The 13780-nt window shown below is 50.0% G+C and overlaps 2 protein-coding genes across 3 annotated transcripts; one reads left to right on the top strand and one right to left on the bottom strand.

Annotated features, from left to right (window-relative positions):
- Window positions 1-1066: 1066 nt before the first annotated feature.
- Window positions 1067-8926, bottom strand: YIPF3 (Yip1 domain family member 3). 2 transcript variants are annotated; one of them, XM_059468036.1, is made up of 9 exons: window positions 8814-8926; window positions 8527-8733; window positions 8344-8450; window positions 7713-7758; window positions 7325-7417; window positions 6845-6976; window positions 6223-6336; window positions 5631-5754; window positions 1067-4194 (listed from the first exon to the last, which is right to left on the bottom strand). In XM_059468036.1, the coding sequence occupies exons 1-9, from the start codon at window positions 8892-8894 to the stop codon at window positions 4073-4075; spliced, it is 1026 nt and encodes a 341-aa protein (XP_059324019.1). In that variant the 5' UTR covers window positions 8895-8926; the 3' UTR covers window positions 1067-4072. The 2 variants fall into 2 exon arrangements, with proteins under 2 accessions (XP_059324019.1, XP_059324020.1); XM_059468037.1 differs by lacking the exon at window positions 5631-5754.
- A 24-nt stretch (window positions 8927-8950) lies between these two features.
- POLR1C (RNA polymerase I and III subunit C) lies at window positions 8951-12570 on the top strand. The gene is made up of 9 exons (XM_059468038.1): window positions 8951-9068; window positions 9151-9222; window positions 9634-9741; window positions 10274-10406; window positions 10511-10630; window positions 10834-10986; window positions 11146-11295; window positions 11807-11923; window positions 12246-12570. The coding sequence occupies exons 1-9, from the start codon at window positions 9000-9002 to the stop codon at window positions 12362-12364; spliced, it is 1041 nt and encodes a 346-aa protein (XP_059324021.1). The 5' UTR covers window positions 8951-8999; the 3' UTR covers window positions 12365-12570.
- The last annotated feature ends 1210 nt before the right edge of the window (window positions 12571-13780 follow it).

A 13780-nucleotide genomic window follows, 5' to 3' on the forward strand; every position in this document is an offset into this window, starting at 1 on the left:
TTAAACCGCCTAAGTAGGCAGCTTTCTGCACGTAACTAATCTGGCTGCTGCATATAGCAGTGCTCAAATGAATTCCAGTCCAGTGGGTAACACTGGGACAAAACCAGGCTCCTTTGCTTGGTTTGCAGGCCAGGGCCCAGGAGAGGGGATGGAAAGGGAAGAGAAAAATAGGGTGTGGAGGGGGATATGGAGCACTTCTCCTCCATTGAAATGGAGGAGCAGATCGCCTGAGCTGAGGATGCATGTTAGGTCCTGGCTAGGTAAGGGGAGCAACAGCTTTAAGACTTCGGCTTAAACTCCCAGTGTGGGTATCACCACACCCTTTGAGCAATCCACGGCTGCTCTCTGGAGTACCTACACACACAGCCTCCTCTTTCCTTCCCTGTTGCACAGAGATGCATGACCTTGATCCTGTTCTGCAAGATACACCAAGAACAGACCACTGGCCTCGCAATTCATCTGTGCTGCAATACAAGCAGCAGCTGCAAGCATCCAGACGTGGTACAGCTGTGGTGCTGTGGCTTTCAGAAAAGGAGCAGCTCATCTCTGAGGTCACATTAAAAGACCCATGTGAGAATGCGATCCTACGTATTGCAGGACGGTGAGGGACAGAAGACTGGGTTTCAGAGTTATAGGCACGGGTAGCCAAGAAAATCCCAGCTGCTGCTACTGCATGCAGGTCAGCTAGAAGGCTACACTCAGACTCACCTCTCAATTACCTCCAGGCACTACTCAACCCATGCTTTTTGAAACAGACTATTATTAGAGAGGTGCTCGGAGGAGAGCCCCTGGGACATGTCCCACTTCCATTGCAGCAGCAGTCCTGAAACATTGATGAAGATGCTCTAGTGCCTCTTCACTGCCTGTTGTCAGGAGCCAGAGCACATTGAGGAGACAAGTATCCCACCTACTTTATGCTCAATTCATTGAAAAAGTGGCACAGGAGCTAATGGTCCAAAGCTTTGGCTCACCAAACCTAATGCAGGGCTATGCAGAGGGGACTTTGGCAATGCTATTTTGTGTAGAATAGGTGTTTCTTCCTTGTCACGTGCAGTTAGCCAGCAGGTACGAGGAAGGTCATTTATTGTTTACCTACTGGTGGCAGAAAGAGTGATGGCATTGAGAGTTAACACATAAACAGAGAAAAACAATGGATGAACAGCAACTACAATGAGAGTACACAGGAAAACAAATGGGAGTAGAAAGAGCCTACCTGTAATCCAAAATCACAATTAAGGTGACCATTAGTGCAACAAGGATAGACTGTAAGAAGAGTTGGACACAGCTACTGCATAGGAGGAGGTCATAGATGCTTTAATATACAGCTTTCTCTTTCTAATCTGACAGCTTTATATGTTCGTTCCATATTTAATAAAGAGGGGCTTACACAGAGCTACCTTTACCTCAAAAGGGGGAAATGATGAGTGGGTTATTTCAGATTTGCTGCAAGGGAGAAAGGCAAAAATTATTTGAGATTTGCTGCAAGAGCTGTGGCAGGAAACAAAGACAGAGGTAGTATTGCACGATAGGGTGGTAAGGCTTGTTCTGCTAACTAGAGGACTTGAGTAAGCACTGAGATGCCCTCCCACGACTTCATTAGTCCTGCCTGCTCAGCATGCTCCCTGGAACTGCAGCATGCATGCATTTCTCTGAAAAAACATGTCCTTCTCTGTCAGTGAAAGGCAAGGCTGAAGCTCTCAGCCGAGCACTGAATTTCTGGCAGTAAAGAACAGTTCAGCTTCCAGCTGCTGCTGCACAAAGAATTAATCAGGGCTGAAGAACTGGAGCAGAGCAAGCCCCACAGGTTCCAAGAGGGTGGCTGGTTGTCACCCCGATCATGTCCCCAGCTGACACAACACACAAGCTGCTCAGGGGAAGCATGAGGAGTTTACTCACTGCTCCCTGTGCTTTGAGTGAAAACACAGGGCACAGCTTCACCCCTCTGGTTCAGCTGAGTGGCTCAGTGCAGGAGGGAGCACAGCTGTTCTCCAATTGTGTCATAAATCAGCAATGGTACAAGTTTGGTGCAGAATGTTTTTTTTTCCTCAGCTGAACTTACTCCAGTGACAATTGTCTCTTTCTCCTTTCCTTCCCCCCTGCCAGTACTTCCAGAGTTTGTACCGACAGAAATGGATCCATTCTAGGCTGCCAGGGCAAGAATTTGGAATTAGAAACAAACCTCCCATGGAGATATAAAGAGGGAAATACCAGAAGCAGCATTACATCATTTCCATTTTGTTAAGTTTTGAATTAATAGAAATTCTAGGAGCTTAAAGTGGTTCAATTGGTCCAAAAAACTCCATGGAGACTACTAGCCAAAATAAGTAACAATTCCCCCAGGTAGCTTGCTCTGAATGCTGTTCTTCAGCAAAAATGTTTCCCAAAGAAGGGGGTCAGCAGGGGAGAAGAGAGTGAGGGAACCTGTCTGTTACATGTGTCACTGTCAGCTGAGACGATTTTTGCTCTTGAAAGGGGAACAAATTATGAATGTGGGAAAAAGCACATAGTGGAAAGTAAGTCTGTGACTGAAAATAATCAAGTCCTGTCCAGTGACATTTTTTTCAACTGAAGCAGATGAAAAACCTGATTACAGTAGCTGGCACTGTCTTCCTCTCTTTCACTGCACCTTGGCACTAGTCTGAATGCCACTACAGCTGCATCCTCTCCCATTAATATCAACAAGGGACCAAACAGTGCAGTCCTGACATACTGCCTTGTGCACTTGTGGGCACACCAGGAAAGGGCCATATTCTGGGTTTTTTCTGCCTGAGTTTAAAGATGACCTACTCTGAGGGGTGGCTCCTCTCCCCCAGACATCCAGAACCACAGGGAGAGAAAAGATGAAAGCAGACCAGTAGAAGTTTGGGCAATGAGGGAAGGCTGAACTACTCAGTTGTGAGTTACTGCAGTGCAGGTAAGCCTAGACTGGGCGGCTCTGCTTACCCATCCTTACTGGAGATTTCCTGCATCAATACACTGGTGATTAATATGGCCACTCTATTTCCATTACACACTCTGCTACTTCTCCTTTGTTAAATGGAAACACCAGAGAAAAGCTTGCCAGAGACTCTCAAGGCCCCAAGAGTCCTTTCAAACAAAGGCCTAGACTCAGCTTGAAAAGCCAGGCAGTGCACAGAAGAATGGGTGTCTGGGGAACAGAATGCCACTCCTGCCCAGAGGTGACAGTCCCATGGCTGGGAGACATGACGGCCAGCACCACAAGGGTGGGCTGAACTGGCCTCCTTATAGAAATATCCACTGAAAACCATGCACAAACGTGCTGCCCTGCATGTCCCACAGAGCAACATGGCAGAAGGGTGGCAGGAACAAAGGCATGGGGACAGATACATTCCTGACATCCAGAGCAGAAGGAATGCTGAGGTGAGATAGCAGCTTGGACCAAGTGAAGAGAGAGGGAGCAGTAGGGAACATGACAAGAAAGAGCATGTAGTTAAACACTGTGCTGTTCCTGAAAACCACCAGAGAAAGTGAAGTTCCTGTGCCTTTTGAACTACTATGCCTTTGAAAAAGGTGCCCAAAACAGGACATGTATCACAGAACATTTGAAGAAGGACAGCAGAAAACTGCAAAGAATCCTGCTTTGAGTCTAGGACAGGACAGATGAAGGCACAGAGACCCAAACACCATGCTCCAAATTAGACAAGCAGGCTCAAGCATAAGACATCACTCAGCACCAACATCAATTTAATTCTTCCCTCTTCAGGACAGGAACAGGGCAGATACTCCTGGAGTTACATCAGCAAGCGGAAAGAGGGCTAAGGAACAAACTGTGCTGGGAAATCCCAGCTAAACATGCAGGCAACAGAACCACTCTACTCAAGATAGCCCACACCTGGATGGGGGAAGAGTACAGCTCTTCAGAGTCACTGAGGTGTGACTCACCTCTGCTGAGTCCACTCAGCTGCCCAAAACCGTAACGCAGAGGACAGGTCCAGGAAAACAAAACCAAGTTGTCTTCTTGCTGTTCTGTCCTGCTCCTAACAGGCAGCAGGTTACTGTGGCCCTATGCAGCCCCAAAAGTAGTGAAGGAAGCAAGTCCAAGTCTGTAAAACTAGAGGGTCAATGCAATGGCTTTGGCTGTTGTGTTCAGTACAGCATGGGAAACAACTGGAATGTCTCGGGCAACTCTCTGAAAGGGCGGCACGTTGGGTCCTTCCAATGTGTCCAGGATACCTGGAGAACAGAAAAAAAGGGGAGAGAGGCAAGAGTTAGTTCAGATGATAGCAGATAGTCAAACACATTCCTTCTTGCTTTTCTCTCTGTCCAGGTAGTGGTTGAGGGTGTCAAGGCCCAGAAGAGACAAAGCACTTGCAGGCAATGGGAGGAGACATCTAGCCCCAAAGACCAAAAAAGAGTAAACACTTCCATCCAGACCACAGGGTACACACACATCAGAGCTTGTGCTTGGGGCAGAAAAACTGCATGTTCCCAAAAGGAACACAGACCCTTTTGCTTTGAGGGTGTCAGATCCATCCCCTGCCATTTCACCTGAATGCAGGTACTGCCAGAGATGTTGCTCTGCTGAGGGAAATTGATAAAATCCCATTTCTACTCCATCCCAGCACAGATCTCGTTCTTAGACCAAGACTTGCTTTCATCCTGAGATACACTTGCAGACTCACATCAGGAGCTGCAGCTATGCTGCAATGTGGAAATTCTGTCACTGCAATGCACAACCACGCTTGGCAGGAAATACACACACCAATGCAAATGTCCTCGAGTCTCTGTCAATTACCCTCTTAAGACTGATAATCAGTTTTGGAGTGCTTTGAGGAAAATTGCTTGGAGTGTATTTTTTTCTATTTAATCTGTCAAAAAGCTGCAGATCAGAACCTTTGCCATAAGAACAGATTCAGGAAAGACAAGATTTATATCCAATAGGACTTGTAATGCTATTAAGCTAATTATGAAGATTTATCAGAAATATCACAAATGGGTCTGGCTGCCTAAACTAATAGAAGAGACTTGCAGAATTGCATATTTAGGGATCTGGAAACTCTCTAGAGATAGGGTGGGAGAAGAATTTTGCTTTTTTTTTTTTTTTTTTTTTTTTTTAAGGAGGCTGAGACTTTGTTAGAAGAAAAGAAGAAGAGATAGAAGGAGGATGTGAACATACATGGCCTGGTTAACAGTACCAGCTGGGGAAGATACAGCTTCTACTATCTGTGTTATACAACACAGGATACAAAAAAAAAGTTAAACAAAGAAGGGAAAACATTTCCTTCTTCGTTTAACATCTTTCTTCCTCCACATTTTCTGATCAGAGAAAAGCAACCTGACTTCAACAATATTCGGGATGGGGCTGGACATCTGCATGCCAGAACAGTCAGTGCTGTTACACTTCACTTGTGGAGAAATAATTAGGGTCCTGCCTCACAAATTGGGTCTTAAGTGCTAAAACTCAGTGCACAGTAACTACCCTAATGTTTACCCCCTGCTCTACTTGAACAGCTTCTTCTAAAAAGCTAGTGGTAGTGATTTGAGAGCTGGAAACTGGCACAGGTGCCCAAAGGACAGATTTAAACGGTCCATCCTTTCTCTCAGAGAGAGATAAAACAACTTCTCTTCCTCCAGATCTAACAGGATGTCTTTGTATCTCCCTTGCTTACCTTCTACCACCTTGTGATAAGCAAAGTGCAGATAGAGGAGGAAAAGCATATGCAGAGCAGCAAGAGTCCCACACAGGATGAGCCGCTGGGTATGTCCCACAGTGCGTGACACCAACACGGCAACCTAGGAGAGAGCAGGTGATCAGAGACAGGGCACCTGTACCTGAGCCTCTGGCACTGCAGCCAGGAACACATGGAAGAACAGGTCAGGCAGTGAGAATTTGCAGGAACACTGCACTAAGTTTTTTTCGCAGTTTTCACCAACAACTTTGGAGTAATTTGGCACTGTTTTGTGTAGGTGAAACGTGCCCAGTCTTGTCAAGAGTTCAGGAGGCTCAGGCATGGCACTCCGCAGCAGCAAGGGCTGTAAGAGAGTAAATGAACATCCTGCAGCTGTTAGAATGGGTGAGGATGTTAATCCAAGCAGCACCTCCATACAGCAGTAGCCAAATTATGCAGGAGCATAGTTTTCTCCACAGCAGTTTGCCTGGCTGTGAAATGAACCACCAGGCCAAGGAACAGAAAGCAAACTCCACTTCCCTCCCTTTTTCTGTCCCAGGAAGAGGAGGAGCCCAGGCTGCCTGTCCCTTACCATTCGTAGTGTAGAGAGTCCACCAACGACCAACCAGAAGATGTAGAAGAGGGAGTGGAAGTGGATGTTATAGGTGACAAAGAGAGTGATGCAGTGTCCAAAAAGACCGTAGCCCTGAGAAAACAAAAACGTCCATGTTACAAGCACCAGTCCCACACAAAGGGCCATTGATGAAGAGCAGAACAGCCTATTCCTGCAACACTTCACCACAGCAAAGCCTCACAAACCACTCATTCACTGCCCAACAGTCAACCAGAACAACAATGGCAGCTCACACATAGATAATCGGTCTGAAGGATTCACAGGCGTGTCAGAGATTGCAACAACGTGGGAAACAGAAGGAAGATCCTCCAATTCCAGAGAAACTGGAGTCTTCTGGCTTTTTACCACCAGGTTCTCAAATTAGGAAGTGCAAAGCAAGAGACCTGCATGAAGGAATTGCCTCTTTGTACTACTGCTGTGCCAGGGATGGGGCAGGTCAGAAGAACATCCTGGAATCCTGGGTTATTACAGTGCAGTTACCAGCAACTTTACATAGACTTTTCCTGATCTTTTGTGAAAAGCTTGTTCTGGAACACCAAACGGCCAATGTGCACCATAGGGCAGCTCCATGAGTACATACCAGCAGTGACAGCATCTGCACCATGGTGATTTGGGCATTGCACAGATATGCCAGGAAATACATGAAGGATGAGACGCCCAACCAGTAACCGAAGCAGGTGCCAATGGCTGTGCCCATCAGAGTGCCTTCCCTCTGTGGAGACAGTATCAAGATGGGGAGAACTCAAAGGAGTGACCTGCCAGCACCCAAATTAACCCCTGAGAGTCCCAGACACTTTGTAGGAATTATCATATAGGATCAAATAGGTGGCCAGCAGCATTCAGGGGGCCACAGGACCTAGACCCCAAGCTCTACCAGCAGCAGAGTGTTAAGAGTTTCTGGTATATCTTTCCTCCCACCCCCAAACCAACATCCTCAAATCAATCTGCTTTTCACAAGATGCTTATTCAGTTATAGAAGAGGTTTCCTCTCCTTTTCTAGTGCCACTACAGCAACCCAGAGCCCAGTCAAACCAGCACTTATCACTGAAACTTGACGTACAATGATGGTGTCCGAGGTCTTCATTCCATGCAAAAGAATGGCCACCAGTGTGAAAACCAGCATGAGGGGTCCGTACAGCTCGCCAGCAATCTTCTGCAGGAGGAGACAGGTGAGGGAAAGTTTGGTTAGAGCCCCTGAATATCAGGGTCCCCACCACAGGCGATGTGAGAAGTGCACTGGATGGAGTTTGTCACCCAGGTTATCACCTGAGGTCAGGTGACAGCACACTGAGGTTTGGAACAACCACGGAAAGGAGCTACCAACATTTTCAGGGAGAAGAACACCTAACAAACTCAGTCCTTAATAACATGGATTATGTCAAGTTTTACAAGGTGCCTGTGGGACGGTCACTTGGCCATGGAGTCTGATTCAGCAAAAGGGAACTCACCTGTGGGAAATTAATCATCTTCACAGGAATCATGGACTCCAGCAGTCTGCCTCACAGGAAAACAGGGAACGACAACAGGAGCAGGAAGAACAACAGGATAGTTAACAAAATGCTTCATAAGTAAAAGATGCCATATACCCATTACCAGTGCTTGCTATTGTGTTGACAGGCCTTGAGGAACAGAGGATTATTTATAAAGGGTGAGTCAAGCTCACTAAAGAAAGAAAACCTGTCAGTGGGTTAACTTTGCTGAGGAGGGGCAGATTCAATGAAAATGTTTAGGGATGAGAGATCATTGACAGAACAGCAGGAAGGAAAGGTAGCTTTCCTCCTAAAAGCTCGAAAACCTTTGCCTTGTTGGACTCAACTGTGTTGCAAACCCAATAGAAGCCATATAAGGTAGCCAAGTACAAAAAGAGCCCCTTCTCTTGCCCTGAACAGCAATGCCAGGTGGCAGGGCTGCCAGCCCAGCCACAGGACCTCACTGAGGTGAGCAGGACAACGCACAATGTGCTTATCCATATGTGAGTCTTCCTGCAGGTCAGCCAGACCTCTGCCGCTCGCTGGCTCGGAGCTGGCAGCCACTCCTGCAGGCACGGAGCCGCTGGCTGCCCACACCAGGGCTGCCCACCTGGCTCGCACTTGGACGGGCTCCACATCGAAGTAGGGCCGGAGGATGTCGATGTTGGCGTAGAGGCTGAAGGCCCGGGAGGCTTGTCTCTTCCCCACCTGCCACATCTGCGGAGAGAAGGGAGCGGGCAGCGGCCGGCCGGGCAGGCAGGGGCCCCAGGGCCGGCCGGGGGACAGCGCTCACCTGGTCAGCGACCTGCCGGCCCAGCTGCCCCCGCAGCCCCTTCATGCCCAGGAACTCCCCGTCCTCCTCCTCGCCGGCGCCCGCCTCGCCCTCCGCCTCCTCCTCCTCCTCCTCCTTCATGCGCTGGTGCATCTCCCCCATGTCCTCGAAGCTGGAGCCCGACGTGTCGTCCATGTTCTCCATGTCGATGACGGCAGAGCCGCCACCCTGCGCCGGGGCACACACGGTGTCAACACCCGCTCGGCTCGGCTCGGCCCGGCCCCGCCGCCGCCCCGGCCCGGCCCCACCTGCATGTTGTCCTCGAAGCCGCCCCATTCCGCGGCGGGGGCACCGCTCCTGCCTCCGCCCGCCGCCCCCGGCGCGGCCATGGTGCCCGTCCCGGCCCCGCCGCGCTGGCCCGGATGGGCGGGAGCCGGATGTGACGGCGGCCGCGAAGCCGCGGGCCGGGCCCGGGAGCACCGCCCATCGCCCTCATGGCGGCCCGGCGGGCCACGGACGAGATGCGGGACCGCGTGGTGCTGGGCGAGTTCGGCGTCCGCAACGTGAGCGAGCCCGGCGGGGCGGGACGGGGGGCGGCTGGCGCCCGCAGCCCCTCACGGCCCCGCCTGTGCCCTGTTCTCGCAGGTCCACACCACCGACTTCCCCGGCAACTACCCCGGCTACGATGACGCCTGGGACCAGCGGCGCTTCGAGGAGGTGGGTGAGCGGCGCCGGCAGCCGGGGCTGTCTGTGGGTGTGCGGGGCCGGGCCCTGGCCGGGGCTGTCCGTGGGTGTGCGGGGCCGGAGCTGTCCGTGGGTGTGCGGGGCCGGGCCCTGGCCGGGGCTGTCCGTGGGTGTGCGGGGCCGGGCCCTGGCCGGGGCTGTCCGTGGGTGTGCGGGACCGGGCCCTGAGGCCGGGGCTGTCCGTGGGTGTGCGGGGCCGGGTCCTGGCCGGGGCTGTCCGTGGGTGTGCGGGGCCGGGGCTGTCCGTGGGTGTGCGGGGCCGGGCCCTGGCCGGGGCTGTCCGTGGGTGTGCGGGACCGGGCCCTGAGGCCGGGGCTGTCCGTGGGTGTGCGGGGCCGGGCCCTGCGGTCGGGCCGGCTGACCCGCGGTGCGCGGGTCCCGCAGGCGTTCCGCGTGGACGTGATCCGTGAGGAAGAGGACACCCTGGAGTTCGACATGGTGGGCATTGACGCCGCCATCGCCAACGCCTTCCGCCGCATCCTGCTCGCCGAGGTACCGATGCTCACCTGGGGGTGCCCGCCCAAGACTTGCTTGACAGGGAGCGTGGAATGTCCAGCCTTGCTAGCCCCTGCAGACAGCTGCGGGTTTTGGAATGAAGCACACGTTCATTCCGCATGTGTGCCAGGAGCCTAAAGAGAATTAGGGCTTTAGCAGCATGGGCGATGCCGCCTATTGGCCCTAGTGCCGTTGGTGGTGTCTGCGGGTCAGCCTTTTTCACACAGCTGTGTTGCCAGCCCAACAGAAGCCACGTAATGCTGCCAAGTACTAAAAGGTTGAGGATGCCTCAAAGCCCTTTCTCCTGCCCTTCACCTCTTATGATTGATTGTGTGAAAAAACGAGGATGGGAGTTTGTGTGTAGATGGGGTGTAAGGGTATATTGCACAGCCTGATTTAGCAGAAATACCACTCAAAATAGTCTGCATGGCAATTATTTGTGGGAGAGGAGAGAGACTTGAGCTGGATAATCTCTTGGTATGTAGTTCAGCAATTGTCTTAGGCTGACTTGATCTCTTGTCTCCACAAGGTGCCAACGATGGCTGTAGAGAAGGTCTTTGTGTACAACAACACATCCATTGTGCAGGATGAAATTCTGGCTCATCGGTTGGGCCTCATCCCTATCCGAGCTGACCCTCGGCTCTTTGAGTACAGAAACCAAGGTGAGAATCTTGAATAGAATAGAAATATTGAAGGTTTCTCTCAAAGCAGGAAATCAGGGTCGTGTAAACTGAGCGGAAGTGTGATTTCATATGTTTCTTCCCAGGAGATCAGGAAGGCACTGAAATTGATACTCTGCAGTTTCAGCTGAAAATCAAATGCAAACGAAACCCTCAGGCTGCCAAGGAATCATCTGATCCCGATGAACTCTATTTCAATCATAAAGGTGAGATTGCTCCTAAAAATAGGTGCTGTTTTTTCTTTTTGGTCTTGGAAGACAGGACTTGGGCTGTTTTCTCAGCCCTGTGTGCTCACAGGGAGAGTTGATTCTGTTCTGCTAAACTTACTTTTTGCTATCTCCAGTCCTGTACAAGTGAGTGACCAGCTTTGAGGCAACAGCTGGCTGATGCTTGTGGCTTCTCTTTGCAGTGTACAGTAAACACATGACATGGGTGCCCTTGGGGAATCAGACAGACCTTTTTCCAGATGCTGACTTCCGACCTGTTCACGATGACATCCTCATTGCACTGTTGCGACCTGGCCAGGAAATAGATGTGCTTATGCACTGTGTCAAGGGAATAGGTGAGTCCTGGCTCCTGGGGGGCAGTGGGACGAGGAATGGGAGTGCTTGGGCACTGCGGTGTGATGGGGAAGGGTGGAGAACTGGCTTTTCCCCTGGGACTTTAGGCCCCAGCATCCTTGTTCCCTGAGGCCTGCTCTCATCCTTAACTCTTCATACAGGTAAGGATCATGCCAAGTTTTCTCCTGTGGCCACAGCCAGCTATCGACTGCTTCCTGACATTACTCTCCTGCAGCCTATTGAGGATGAGGCAGCTGAGACCTTGCAGAAGTGCTTTTCCCCTGGGGTCATTGAGGTCCAGAATATCAATGGTAATTTTTTCCTGTGCTAAATGCCTTGTTTCTTGCAAGCTTTAGTAGAGATGATTGGAGCTTAGAGCCAAACTTTGCAGAGACAAAACCACATTGTGATGTTGCCTTGCTGATGAATGGTTCATGCTCTTCTGAGCCTGGTTTTATGGATGAGTGGCTGCCACGTGCAGATGCGTTGGGTGATGAACACGGAGGTCCCTGAAATAAATTGGATACCTGTCCACAGAGCTCTGCAGCTGCTGACTGCAGCTTCCAGTGCTGTTCAGTTGTGACATTGGGTAGTGAGCTGGAAAAGCAGCTGAATGTGGAGACTTCTTGTGTCCTTCCAGGGGTGCATGTAGGCTTAGTGTATGGGTTTTCCCGCCAGGTTGGAGTTTCATGTTGGGTATATGCTAATTCTTGATATTGGTGTCTCCCAGCCTTTGGTGAGGGGGTTTGAGGTGAGCATGTGCTGTGTCCATAAGGCACCCACCTGCTGGAATTTGCCCATCTTATTTCATCTTCCTTTTAGGAAAAAAGGTGGCGAGAGTAGCCAATGCACGGTTGGACACATTCAGCAGAGAAGTTTTCCGACACGAGGGTCTGAAAAACCTTGTGCGCCTGGCAAGAGTACGGAACCATTACATCTGTAAGTGCCCTGTTTTCCACAGAGTACTGACATGGCTTGTGAGAACAGCAGTGACTGGCCAGCATGTGTGGCTGGCTCTGTGCCTCCTCCCACCCTCAGCATCCAAACATTCAGAATGTGATGGGTAACTGCTTGCTTTGGGAATCTGGAAATTGAATCTGTTGGTGCTTCCTGCTGCCAAAGGTAGCTGCTTCTGGCTGTGAAGATCTGGCTTGTTGCTGTGAGGTGTAAGGGAACGTGAGGGACAGCAGCATGGAGCCAGGTGCATGGAGGCTGAGGCTGCCTCGTAGCTCTGCTGACTTGTGTCTGTGTCTCTGTGCAGTTTCCGTGGAGTCGACGGGTATCTTGCCTCCAGATGTGCTGGTGAGTGAAGCCATCAAGATCCTGATGGGAAAGTGTCAGCGTTTCCTCAATGAACTGGACTCTGTGGCTATGGAGTGACCAGGCTGTAACTGGGAAAGCAGAAACCTGAACTGCTGTTCTGGGCTTCCTGCACCTGCCTCCAGGGGGAATTCTTCTTCCATAGGCAGGAGGCTTGTTAGGGGCTTGCTAGGAGTCCAAGGACTATCTCTTTGGATTTTTCTGTTGGTAATGAAATGCAGTGAGAAGATGCACTAAAATAAAGGCTTTTTTTTTTTTTTTAAAAAGCTGTCTCCTGTGCCATTCACAATTGTGAAACCATAATACATGGAGAAGAAAATGGCAGTATGTCTAAATATGAGTAACAGCATTTATTTTAGACGGCATGCAGTGAGGAAGACTAATGGGCAGCGTAGTAAAGCACTTCACAGCAGGTCAGTGAAGTTTAATGAGTTGCTGTCAGAGCATGGCTGTTCTGTGGGTGTTTCAGATCAGCTCAGGGATAGTTAATATGGTAGAGAAAAGGCTGTGTACTGTCAGAGGACTGGAATACCTCTCCTGTGAAGAAACAGAGAGCTGGGATTGTTCAGCCTGGAGAAAAAGAAAGCTCCAGGGAGACCCTATTCTGGCCTTTCAGTATATCAAGGGGGCATGGGGAAAGACTTTAGGTAGGCTTATATTGAACATGATATTTTTTACAATGAGGATAGAGAGAGGTAAGTTGTCACAGGTTGCCCAGAGCTGTGAGTGCCCCATCCCTGGAAATGTTTAAAGCCAGGTTAAATGGGGCATTGAGCAACATGGTTGAGTATTAAGAGTTGAAAATGTCTTGGAGTATTGGTGTGTCCCAGTTGCTGAAGTCAAAGCACACTATAGTGCTAGACCTCAACAAGTAAGCAGAATGAAAGTTCTGTTTCTTTGGCATAGAATTACTTAGAGTGTAAAGATCCTGTTAGGGTGAACATGCTGTAGGGAGGAGGTACACTTGGCATCCTGGCTCCAACCCCAACCTGTCCCATGCCATGCTGCAGACCCAGGCATATGCTGCATGTGTCTATCACACATCTCTGTCTATCTATCTATCTATCTATCTATCTATCTATCTATCTATCTATCTATCTATCTATCTATCTATCTATCTATTTCCCTGTGCTATTGCTTCACATGCTTATGGGACAGACCCTTAAAAAGCCTAAGGGTTTTGCTTTGACAGCACATACCCCTGAAGCTGTATGCTGGGACCTAGAATTAAAATAAACTAGCAGTGACAAATAAATAATTTAAAATGCAATTTCCCCCTCACCTAATTAAACTATATAGTCTGGAATGGTTCACCCCCTCCCTGCCAGTGTACTAACCACCAGCAAAGGTGCCCCCTTAATGGTAACTGGAATAAGGAATGCTGAGAAATCTCCAGGCAGGCAGTCTGGTCAGACCAGAGGCCTCAGATCTTATTGAAACAGATGAAAGAATAAAAATGAATCATGACACAATGTG

The sequence above is a fragment of the Ammospiza nelsoni genome, chromosome 3 (assembly GCF_027579445.1).
Source record: "Ammospiza nelsoni isolate bAmmNel1 chromosome 3, bAmmNel1.pri, whole genome shotgun sequence".
NCBI classification, from domain to species: domain Eukaryota; kingdom Metazoa; phylum Chordata; class Aves; order Passeriformes; family Passerellidae; genus Ammospiza; species Ammospiza nelsoni.

Coding starts and splice junctions, on each gene's coding strand:
- POLR1C (XM_059468038.1), top strand. CDS start 9,000: ATGGCGGCCCGGCGGGCCACGGACGAGATGCGGGACCGCGTGGTGCTG. Junction 9,069..9,150: donor GCGAGTTCGGCGTCCGCAAC/GTGAGCGAGCCC, acceptor CTGTTCTCGCAG/GTCCACACCACCGACTTCCC. Junction 11,924..12,245: donor AGTACGGAACCATTACATCT/GTAAGTGCCCTG, acceptor GTCTCTGTGCAG/TTTCCGTGGAGTCGACGGGT.
- YIPF3 (XM_059468036.1), bottom strand. CDS start 8,894: ATGGCCGCGCCGGGGGCGGCGGGCGGAGGCAGGAGCGGTGCCCCCGCC. Junction 7,759..8,343: donor CCCGTCCAAGTGCGAGCCAG/GTGGGCAGCCCT, acceptor CCTGTGAGGCAG/ACTGCTGGAGTCCATGATTC. Junction 4,195..5,630: donor TTATCACAAGGTGGTAGAAG/GTAAGCAAGGGA, acceptor TCTGTTCTCCAG/GTATCCTGGACACATTGGAA.